Raw genomic sequence first — 11389 nt, forward strand, 5'->3', positions numbered from 1 at the left:
CTTGAGACCCTGGAGAGCCGCTGCCAGTCTGAGTAGACAACACTGACTTCGATGGACCGAGGGTCTGAGTCAGTATATGGCAGCTTCATATGTTCATATGACATTTATTCTAAGTGGCTCTTAGCATCATAGAGTTGGAAGGGAACCCCCAGGGTCATCTAGTCCAACCCCCTGTACCATGCAGGAAATTCTGCCTTCACGTAAATTCACAGGATCTGCATTGCTGTCAGATGGCCATCCAGCCTCGGTTTAAAAACCTCCAAGGAAGGAGAGCCCATCACCTTCCCAGGAAGCCTGTTACATTAAGCAAGTTTGGCCAGCCCCGTTCTAAAGTAAAAACCCATTCAAGGTCACTTAACTCGAGGCAGCGTTGCTTTATCTGCGAAGGGCAACAGAGGATACATGCATGCAGCAAAAGTTTGAACTGCATCTGTGAATGGCAAAGAAGAAGAAGAAGAAGAAGAAGAAGAAGAAGAAGAAGAAGAAGAAGAAGAAGAAGAAGAAGAAGAAGAAGAAGAAGAAGAAGAAGAAGAAGAAGAAGAAGAAGAAAAACTGAGATAATATGAAACTTAAGTCTACGGACTCTTGCAGAGATGCTTACGGGTACTCTTTCACAATAATCTAAATGACATTAAGGAAATGTATATCCCTCCCTTGCACTCTTCAACTTTTTTGGTGGAAAACTTCTTAAAAAAAAAAAAAAAAATCAGCTAAAGCAAACCCTGGTATTGCTGATTAGACATCATGACACCGCCCCCCACCCAAAAAAAAGCCACAGGCTATAATTCTCTAGAACTCGCAACCCCCCCCCCCCCACTATTTTAGGAAGAACCTGGAAAAAATCATGAGCGTGTCTAAGAACCACAGACCGATTGACATGTGATTTTGTATGATTTCAAAATCAGGGGAGGGCCCAAGATTCTGAAGGGGTCCCATAAAAGCAGGGGCCAGAGACCATTGTTAGGAGCAGCACTGCATCCTTTTGACTCACTGTTGCTTTCTCCCTCGTCATTGACAGAGGTAAGACCTTTCGGAGTTATTTTCTGTTTAGCGTTTGTGCTGGGCAAGTCTATCCACGGATAAGGATATTTGTGACCTGGGAAACTTTTGCAGATTGTGCGCGGCATCAGTGGGAGCACGGATATAGGGATTCCCACTTTGGAGAGGCGGTGCTTTCACATGCGCTAAATAACGCACTTTCCATCCCCTCCCGATGCCCTTTGCGATGGGATTCCCCTGCGTGAAAATGGCAAAATCCACCTGCAAACGGTCATCGAAGTGGATTGAAACTGCAACATCTGGCATGTGTGAACGTGCTATTGGAGTTGTGTGATATCCATTCCAATGGAAGGAAAGAATTCTACCTCCCATATGCCTCTGACCCAGGGTCACCGGGGAAGAGTAAACTTGTCCTTCAGAAGAGACCCCACGAAGACCAGTCGGGTTAGAACGGAGAAAAGGAAGCCCTTCTTCACCCAAAGGGTGATTAGCATGTGGAAATCACTGCCACATGAGGTGGTGGCAGCTTCAAGCATAGCCAGCTTCAAGAGGGGATTGGATAAGCATGTGGAGCAGAGGTCCATCAGTGGCTGTTAGCCACAGCGTATTGTTGGAACTCTCTGTCTTGGGCCGTGATGCTCTGTATTCTTGGTGCTTGGGTGGGGGGGGGGGCACAAAGGTAGCCCCACAGATGGACCTCCTGATGGCACCTGGGTTTTTTGGCCACTGTGTGACACAGAGTGTTGGACTGGATGGGCCATTTGCCTGATCCAACATGGCTTCTCTTATGTTCTTCTGAGAGGGAAGCTGTGCTAAGATGCTGGTATTAGGAGTTAGGAAGGGGTTGGTTATGTTTGGCTGGAAACCGATGGCCTTTATTTTGGATGGCTAGAGGTGAAATTCTGGGTTATGGGTCACCTCAGTCTTCCCACCATTGCTCCATACAATGGGTGCTATCACACTGGCAAATTGGCACAATATTATCTCAGCTCCAAACAAGCCATTTCGTGCCATTGAAGCGGTAGGATCACGACAGTGGTCTGTGGTTGGCTGTTCAGACTGCTTGGGCGTCTCAACCATGGACCTGCAGTGGAAAGGGTGGTCGTTGTTGTTTTCAAAGTTCCCTGGGGTGTGTGCTCAAGCTGAGAAGCACACAAGTGCTTTTTGGAGCAGGGCTAGGAAAAAAGTGGACTGAGTCTGCTTTGGCAGGGAGGGCAGGATATAAATCAAATAAAGTATAAGTATAAAAAGAACCGAATGCGCTGGAAACAGCGTGGCGCGACCACATGGCTCTTCCGCTAATGAGTTGCACCCAGGAGTTCAGATGGCCAGCAAATATGAGACTTAAATAAGAACATAAGAGAAGCCATGTTGGATCAGGCCAATGCCCCATCCAGTCCAACACTCTGTGTCATACAGTGGCCAAAAAACCCAGGTGCCATCAGGAGGTCCACCTGTGGGGCTACCTTTGTGCCTCCCCATCCAAGCACCTAGAATACAGAGCATCACGGCCCAAGACAGAGAGTTCCAACAATACGCTGTGGCTAACAGCCACTGATGGACCTCTGCTCCATATTTTTATCCAATCCCCTCTTGAAGCTGGCTATGCTTGTAGCTGCCACCACCTCCTGTGGCTGTTAATTCCTCATGTTAATCACCCTTTGGGTGAAGAAGTACTTCTTTCTATGCATTCTAACCCGACTGCTCAGCTCAAATGCTCATGAATTCTTGTATTGCGAGGAAGGGAGAAAAGTACTTCTTTCTCTCCTTTCTCCATCCCATGCATTATCTTGTAAACCTGTATCATATCACCCCGCAGTCGACGTTTCTCCAAGCTAAAGAGCCCCCAGCGTTTTAACTTTTCTTCATAGGGAAAGTGTTCCAACCCTTTAAGCATTCTAACTGCCCCTTTCTGGACTTTTCCCAATGCTATAATATCCTTTTTGAGGTGCAATGACCAGAATTGCCCACAGTACTCCAAATGAGACCGCACCATCGATTTGTACAGGGGCATTATGATACCGGCTGATTTGCAATTCAGGGGACGTTTTAATCCAGATAGGTGGCATCTGGAGATAGGGTGAGAATGGGTGTGGCTTGGAGGGAAGATGTCCTTGTGTGATCGTGTGCATTTAATCGGAATGGAAGGTGTGGCTAGGTCAGGGCAAATCTCTTGTGTGAAAGCACCCGACATTTTGCTCCGGGCTTTTTTCCTAGCAGGAACTCATTGGCCTATTAGGCCACCCCCCCCCCCCTTCTGTAACCAACCTCCAAGAGATTACAGGACTCTTAGAATCATAGAGTTGGAAGGGACCTCGAGGGTCATCTAGTCCAACCCCCTGCACAATGCAGGAAACTCACAAACACCTCCCCCTAAATTCACAAGATCCTCATTGCTGCCAGGTGGCCAGACAGCCTCTGTTTAAAAACCTCCACGGAAGGAGAGCCCACCACCTCCCGAGGAAGCCTGTTCCACCGAGGAACCGCTCTAACAGTCAGGAAGTTCTTCCCCCTAAATTCACAGGATCCTCATAGCTGTCAGAAAGCCACCCAGCCTCTGTTTAAAAGCCTCCAAGGAAGGAGAGCCCGCCACCTCCCGAGGAAGCTTGTTCCACTGAGGAATCGCTCCAATGGTCAGGAAGTTCTTCCTGATGTTGAGCTGGAATCTCTTCTGATTTAATTGCAACCCATACCTTCTGGGGCCACAGAAAACAATTCCACACCATCCTCTATACAACAGCCCTTCAAGTACTTGAAGATGGTGATCATGTCACCTCTCAGTCGTCTCCTCTCTGTCTTAGTACAGGGCCTACTGTAAGCTCTTGAAGGATTGCCTCCATCGGGGTGTGTGGCCTATTATGCAAATGAGCAGGGCTTTTTTTGTAGCAGGAACTCCTTGGCCTATTAGGCCACACCCCTCTTCTGTAGCCAATCCTCCAAGAGCTTAAAGGTAAAAGTAGTCCCCTGTGCAAGCACCAGTCGTTTTCGACTCTGGGGTGACGTTGCTTTCACAACGTTTTCACGGCAGACTTTTTACGGGGTGGTTTGCCCTTGCCTTCCCCAGTCATCTACACTTTCCCCCCAGCAAGCTGGGGATCATTTGACTGACCTCGGAAGGATGGAAGGCTGAGTCAACCTGGAGTCGGCTACCTGAACCAGCTTCTGCCGGGGATCGAACTCAGGTTGCGAGCAGAAGGCTCCGACTGCAGTACTGCAGCTTTACCACTCTGTGCCACGGGGCTCTTTCCAAGAGCTTACACAGCTCTTAGTACAGAGCCTACTGTAAGCTCTTAGAGGATTGGCTCCATCAGGGGTGTGTGGCCTAATAGGCAAAGGAGTAGGGCTTTTTTTGGAAACATAAGAACAAAAGAGAAGCCATGTTGGATCAGGCCAATGGCCCATGCAGTTCAACACTCTGTGTCACACAGTGGCCAAAAAATCCCCAAGTGCCATCAGGAGGTTCACAATTGGGGCTAGGAGCCCTTCCACTTTGCCCCTCCCCCCCAGCACCATTACAGAACATCACTGCCCCAGACAGTTCCAATAATATGCTGTGGCTAATAGCCACTGACGGACCTCTGCTCCATATTTTTATCCAATCCCTTCTTGAAGCTGCCTATGCTTGTAGCCTCCACCACCTCCTGTGGCAGTGAATTCCACATGTTAATCACCCTTTGGGTGAAGAAGGGCTTCCTTTTATCCGTTCTAACCCGACTGCTCAGCAATTTCATTGCAGGAACTCCTTTGCCTATTAGGCCACACACCCCTGATGGAGCCAATCCTCCAAGAGCTTACAAGTCTCTTAGTACAGGGCCTCCTGTAAGCTCCAGGAGGATTGGCTACATCAGGGGGGAGTGGCCTAATAGGCAAAAGTGTTCCTGCTACCCAAAAAGCCCTTATTTTGCTGGTTATTAGAGCTTCAAGAAACTTTGCCAAATCTATTTGATCAAAGGCTGTCAGAGGGATACCGGGAATCAGTATGGGGGATGCCATCTTGCTCCTCTCTTAGAAGCAATGCCATGTAGCCAGCTAATGTGTCTTTGAACAATTTTTTTTTTGGGGGGGGGGGAGAAATAGGGTATTCAGCATTTGTGCAGTTGAGCAGAAGTCTTTTGAAAGGGACACGCCTCCGCCCTTCCTCCCCCACCCAACCGGCTCTTGTCTCCGTAGATCAGAAGCGGACCCAAGATGCCTTTGACTGAAATGGAGCAATCCGTTCAGACCATCCTGAAACTGTTCCACGAATCTGCAGCCCAAGAGGGCGACTTTGACACTCTCAGCAAAGCGGAGCTGAAAGGGTTCATCACCAAGAACTTCCCAACCTTCATGAAGGTAAGGCACGTTCTTTATCAAGGCATGGGCATTAGTTAGGCTTGCCAATCCCCAGGTCCCAGCGGGGGTTCTCCTGCTTTCCCAGGCTCCTTCCCGCCCCCAGTCAGCTGACCGGTGGGGGGAAGCCCCGCCCCCACAGTCACCATGTGACTTTCCCCCTTCAGTCTCCGATTGGAAAGGCTTCCTCTTGGGATGGGGTGTCTGTGTTACTTTGAAGAAGTTGGCAGCAACTCGTGAGTAGAGACGCCAATCCCTCACCAGAAACCAGGGGGGCGGGAATGTCTACTGGGCACTTTATTATTCTCTATTTGGAGATCGATTCTCATAGGGTATAATGGGGAATTGAACTGGAGGTATTGGGGGCTCTGAGGGGGGGCTGTTTTTTTTTTAGGTAGAGGCACCACATTATCTGTATAGCATCTAGTGCCTCTCCCCAAAATAACCCCCGAGTTTCAAAACGATTGGACCAGGGGGTCCAATTCTATGAGCCTCCAAAGAAGGTGCCCCTATCCTTCATTAATTCCTACGGAAGGAAGGCATTTAAAAAGGTGTGCGGTCCCTTTAAATGTGATGGCCAGAACTCCCATGGAGTTCAATTATGCTTGTCACACCCTTGCTCCTGGCTCCACCCCCAAAGTCTCCTGGCTCCACCCCCAAAGTCCCCAGATCTTTCTTGATTTGGACTTAGCAACCCTGCCATTAGTTCTGCTCAGGGGTCCTTTTTGTAGAAACATAAGAACATAAGAGCATAGGCTTCCCAATCCACAGCTCCCAGCAGGGGATCCCCCCGTTTTACAGGCTTCCCCCCGCCCCCAGCCAGCAGGCCAGTGGGGGAAGCCCCGCCCCCACAGCCACCATGTACTTCTAGAGCTCCGGCAGGACATGCAAACAGGTCCGGTTTTAAAAATGTGTGCGTTCCTTTAAATTGGAGCAGGAAGTGCTTCATGGGGAAGGGTTAGCAACACCTGACCTCGTCAGAGCGCGGCCCCCTCCGTTAGTTTTGCTTTCGTTTCAGACAAGTGAGTGTGTGTGTAGAAGAGAGCAGCCTAGCCCCTGTACTTTGCAGACCTCATTGTGGAGGCACCAGAGACAGCTGTGTGTGAGAGAGAGGAAGCGGGGGGGAGGGGAGGGAACTCTATTATTCCCTATGGAGACCTATTCTCATAGGAAATAATGGAGAATTGATCCGCGGGTATCTGGGGCTCTGGGGGGGGCTGTGTTTTGAGGTAGAGGCACCACGTATGTAGCATAGCATCCAGTACCTCTCCCCAAAATGCCCCCCAAGTTTCAAAAAGATTGGACCAGGGGGTCCAATTCTATGAGCCCCAAAAGGAGGTGCCCCTAGCCTTTATTATTTCCTATGGAGGGAAGGGATTTAAAAGGTGTGCTTTCCCTTTAAATGTGATGGCCAGAACTCCCTTGAAGTTCAATTGCCCTTGTCACACCCTTGCTCCTGGCTCCGCCCCAATGTCTCCTGGCTCCACCCCCAAAGTCGCCTGGCTCCACCCCCAAAGTCCCCGGATATTTCTTGAATTGGACTTGGCAACCCTATAAGAACATAAAGAGAAGCCATGTTGGATCAGGCCAATGGCCCATCCAGCCCAACACTCTGTGTCACACAGTGGCCCAAAACCCCCAAACCCAAGTGCCATCAAGAGGTCCAACAGTGGGGCTAGAAGCCCTACCACTGTGCCCCCCAAACTCATCCAGGGATTGTTATGCAGCTGCCAGTACTATTCAATGGACAAGGAGGTGGAACTCTCAGGAGGAGGTGGAACTCTCAGAAACGTTCAGGAGCTGTGCTCCTGTGAGCTCCCGCTGAATCTGAGGCCTGGTTCTGTTGGAGGTGGAGCTGGGAAGCTGTGATAGGGATGGGGAAAACAGATTCTGCAATAGCCAGGACACTGTGCAAATCTCAGCAGAAGGTGGCCACTGAATCCCATGGTCTTAGAACATGAGAAGAGCTGTATTCCACCAGGGGTCTATCTAGTCCCCAGGTTCCAGTAGAGAATCCCCCGGTTTGGGGGGCTGCTCTTTGCCATGGATCATTTGGCCACTGGGGGAAATTTGTCCCCTTAACAAGAATGTTCAGGGCGTTTTTTGAGCAGGAAGGAAAAGGAATGCAGTTCTGGCTGGCTTGGCGTCAGGAGGTGTGGCCTAATATGCAAATGTGTTCCTGCTGGGCTTTTTCTACAAAAAAAACTCCTGTGTGAAACGACGGTGATGCCAGGGGTGTGGCCTAATATGCAAATGAGCCCCTGCTGGACTTTTTCTACCAAAAAGCCCTGCACGAAACAATGATGATACCAGGAGGTGTGGCCTAATATGCAAATGAGTCCCTGCTGTTTTTTTAAACAAAAAAGCCCTGCTTTAAACAAAAAAAGGTCAGAGCGCCTGCTCCGGCTGCAACGCCACTGAGGATGTTCTCCGCAGCTGAGAACGAAACGTCTGGAAGAAAAACTTTTCTCCAGTAGAACACGGCGCTTGAGCCCGAAAGATTCTACAAACCCTTAAAAAAGCCCTGTTTAAAACAACGGTGATGCCAGGGGTGTGGCCTAATATGCAAATGAGTCCCTGCTGGACTTTTTCTACCAAAAAGCCCCGCACGCAACAATGATGATACCAGGGGGCGTGGCCTAATGTGCAAATGAGTCCCTGCTTTTTAAAAACAAAAAACAAAAAGGCCCTGTTTAAAACAACGGTGATGCCAGGGGTGTGGCCTAATATGCAAATGAGTCCCTGCTGTTTTTTTTTCTATAAAAAACCCCACCCTGGGAATGTCGCTGTGCAACATCCCCAGTGCAATGATGTCACTTCTGGGTGCAAAGTGATGATGCCCACTCCTGGAACATGCCCCCCCCCCCAAGACGGGCAAGGGGACCTGGCAGCCCGAAGTCCAGATTTCTGTTTTACCTGAGGGCCATTCAGTTAGCCTGAGAGCCAGCAATTTGGATATAGATGCCAAGGTAGGTACTCCTGATCCTGCTTCTTAACACTGATATTTAGAGCTTTACTGCTACTGAATATGGTGTAGAGACAGTTTGGTGTAGAGGTTAAGGCAGTGGGCTCTAATCTGGGAGAACCGGGTTTTGATTCCCCACTTCTCCATGCAAAGCCGCTGATGTGACCTTTGAGTCAGTCACAAGTTCTTTCGGAGCTGTTCTCTACAAGAGCAGTTTCTGTCGGAGCTCTCTCAGCTCCACCTACCGTACAGGGTGTCTGCTGTGAGGAGGGGAAGGGAAAGGCGCTTGTAAGCTGCTCTGAGACTCCGAGTGAAGGGTGGGATATAAATTCACTGTCTTCCTCCTCTTCTTCTTCCTCTTCCTCTTCTCTGATGAAAAAAAGCTTTGATTCGTGAAAGCACATGGGCCAAACATTCTGCTAGATGTTGTCTCTTCTTCTTCACCTCCTCCTCCCTTTCCTCCTCCTTTTCCTTCTTCTCCTTCTCCTCAACTATAGTCTTGAAACCCTCACTCACAAAGACAGATTGTGCCATCCTGCACAGAGTCGTACCCTCCTTACGTCCTCGTCTCTTTAAATGGATATAAAAAGGGATGCTAGAAGGAGTTTGGAATCATCTTACATTCCTATTTCCATCTCTGAACTGATGGAGAGACTCTAACAGGATTTGGGTACCTGAGCATGCACGATGCCCATCCTTCGTTTTCCATTTGTCCTTGAAAGGGCAGCTGCTGTGAGAGCCCTCTCCAGCCCCACCCACCTCACAGGGTGTCTGTTGTGGGGGAGGAAGGTAAAGGAGATTGTGAGCCGCTCTGAGACTCTTCGGAGTGGAGGGCGGGATATAAATCCAATATCTTCATTTACCTCACAGGGTGTCTGTTGTGGGGGAGGAAGGGAAAGGAAATTGTGAGCCGCTCTGAGACTCTTCGGAGTGGAGGGCAGGATATAAATCCAATATCTTCATCTACCTCACAGGGTGTCTGTTGTGGGGGAGGGGAAGGTAAAGGAAATTGTGAGCCGCTCTGAGACTCTTCGGAGTGGAGGGTGGGATATAAATCCAATATCTTCATCTACCTCACAGGGTGTCTGTTGTGGGGGAGGAAGGGAAAGGAAATTGTGAGCCGCTCTGAGACTCTTCGGAGTGGAGGGCGGGATATAAATCCAATATCTTCATCTACCTCACAGGGTGTCTGTTGTGGGGGAGGAAGGTAAAGGAGATTGTGAGTCGCTCTGAGACTCTTCAGAGTGGAGGGCGGGATATAAATCCAATATCTTCATCTACCTCACAGGGTTGCTGTTGTGGGGGAGGAAGGTAAAGGAGATTGTGAGCCGCTCTGAGACTCTTCGGAGTGGAGGGCGGGATATCAATCCAATATCTTCTTCTTCATTTGTTTCCCACAGAAATTGAAGGACCCCAGCATGCTCGACAATGTATTTGAACAGCTGGACACCAACAAGGACCAGGAGATCAGCTTTGGGGAAGTCATGCAGTTCGTCACCATTGTGGCCATTCTGAGCCACGACCGCCTCCATGGGGGGAGCGAGTCTTCCGCTCAGTGAGGCCAACATGCCTAGCAAATATAAACGGCGCAAGCCAAACGCAGGGGTTCCCCTCAACTTCTTTGTTCCATGCTGTCATGGGAAGACAATAAAGGTCAACTCTAAAGTTGCTCAGGTGGTGATCTTTTTCCTCTATCAGGAATCTGTTCTGTGAGCTGGTTCCTGGCTCAGTTTTTGGTTTCCCAAACTCATCGTCTCAAGGTCTGTCCATAGAGGAACTAACAGACAGCATTTATTACCTTACGACACTCGCAACCATCATTCTCCCGTTCTGACATGTTACTTTCAATTGGTTTCCCACGCGTATGCTAACCAGACCAAATGGCTTTTCAGTTTGTTAATTTCGCTATTTTGCCATTGGATTCTAACTTTGTACCACTTTAAATTCTTAACCACTGCCCACCATCTGTATGTAGCTCACTGTTCCCCATTCCACTGTCTGATGAAGTATGCATGAAGGCCTCATTTTGACCAGGAGCTCACAGGAGTGGAGCTTTGGAATCTCTAAATTTTATTGTGCTATTTATGAACATAAGAACATAACAGAAGCCATGTTGGATCAGGCCAACGGCCCATCCAGTCCAACACTCTGACTGGCCAATAATATATATATATATATATATATATATATATATATATATATATATATATATATATATATATATATATACACACACACACACACACTGTGGCTAATAGCCACTGATGGACCTCTGCTCCATATTTTTACCTAACCCCCTCTTGAAGCTGGCTATGCCTGTAGCTGCCACCACCTCCTGTGGCAGTGAATTCCACATGTTAATCACCCTTTGGGTGAAGAAGTACCTCCTTTTATCCGTTCTAACCCGACTGCTCAGCAATTTCTTTCTGGCCATCACATTTAAAGGGACCGCACACCTTTTAAATGCCTTCCCTCCATTGGAAATAATGAATAGGGGTAGTTTGGTGTAGTGGTTAAGTGTGCGGACTCTTATCTGGGAGAACCGGGTTTGATTCCCCACTCCTCCACTTGCACCTGCTGGAATGGCCTTGGGTCAGCCATAGCTCTGGCAGAGGTTGTCTTTGAAAGGGCAGCTGCTGTGAGAGCCCTCTCCAGCCCCACCCACCTCACAGGGTGTCTGTTGTGGGGGAGGAAGGTAAAGGAGATTGTAGACCGCTCTGAGACTCTTCAGAGTGGAGGGTGGGATATAAATCCAATATCTTCTTCTTCTTCTTTGGGGGCTAATAGAATTGGACCCCCCGGTCCAATCTTTTTGAAGCATTGGGGGGGGGTGTGTGTTTTGAGGAGATGGTATGCTACAAATCTGGTACCTCTACCTACAAAAAACAGCCCCCTCCTGTAGCCCCAGATACCCGCTGATCGATTCTCCATTATACCCTATGGGAATCATTTTCCTTAGGGAATAATGGAGTTTCCAGCAGACATCCCCCTACCTGCATTCTGATGACCCTAAAGTGGGAGGAAGATCTCCTAATCAGGGGATCCCCTGCCCCCAAATGGGGATTTGGTAAGAACAGAGGATACCTGATATAGATA

General features: G+C 48.9%; 1 protein-coding gene across 1 annotated transcript; it reads left to right on the top strand.

The window, feature by feature from the left end:
* The first annotated feature begins 965 nt into the window (after positions 1-965).
* On the top strand, positions 966-9961 carry LOC132588484 (protein MRP-126-like). The gene is made up of 3 exons (XM_060260887.1): positions 966-1020; positions 5170-5331; positions 9694-9961. The coding sequence occupies exons 2-3, from the start codon at positions 5188-5190 to the stop codon at positions 9850-9852; spliced, it is 303 nt and encodes a 100-aa protein (XP_060116870.1). The 5' UTR covers positions 966-1020; positions 5170-5187; the 3' UTR covers positions 9853-9961.
* The last annotated feature ends 1428 nt before the right edge of the window (positions 9962-11389 follow it).

The sequence above is a fragment of the Heteronotia binoei genome, chromosome 1 (genome assembly GCF_032191835.1).
Source record: "Heteronotia binoei isolate CCM8104 ecotype False Entrance Well chromosome 1, APGP_CSIRO_Hbin_v1, whole genome shotgun sequence".
Classification (NCBI taxonomy): domain Eukaryota; kingdom Metazoa; phylum Chordata; class Lepidosauria; order Squamata; family Gekkonidae; genus Heteronotia; species Heteronotia binoei.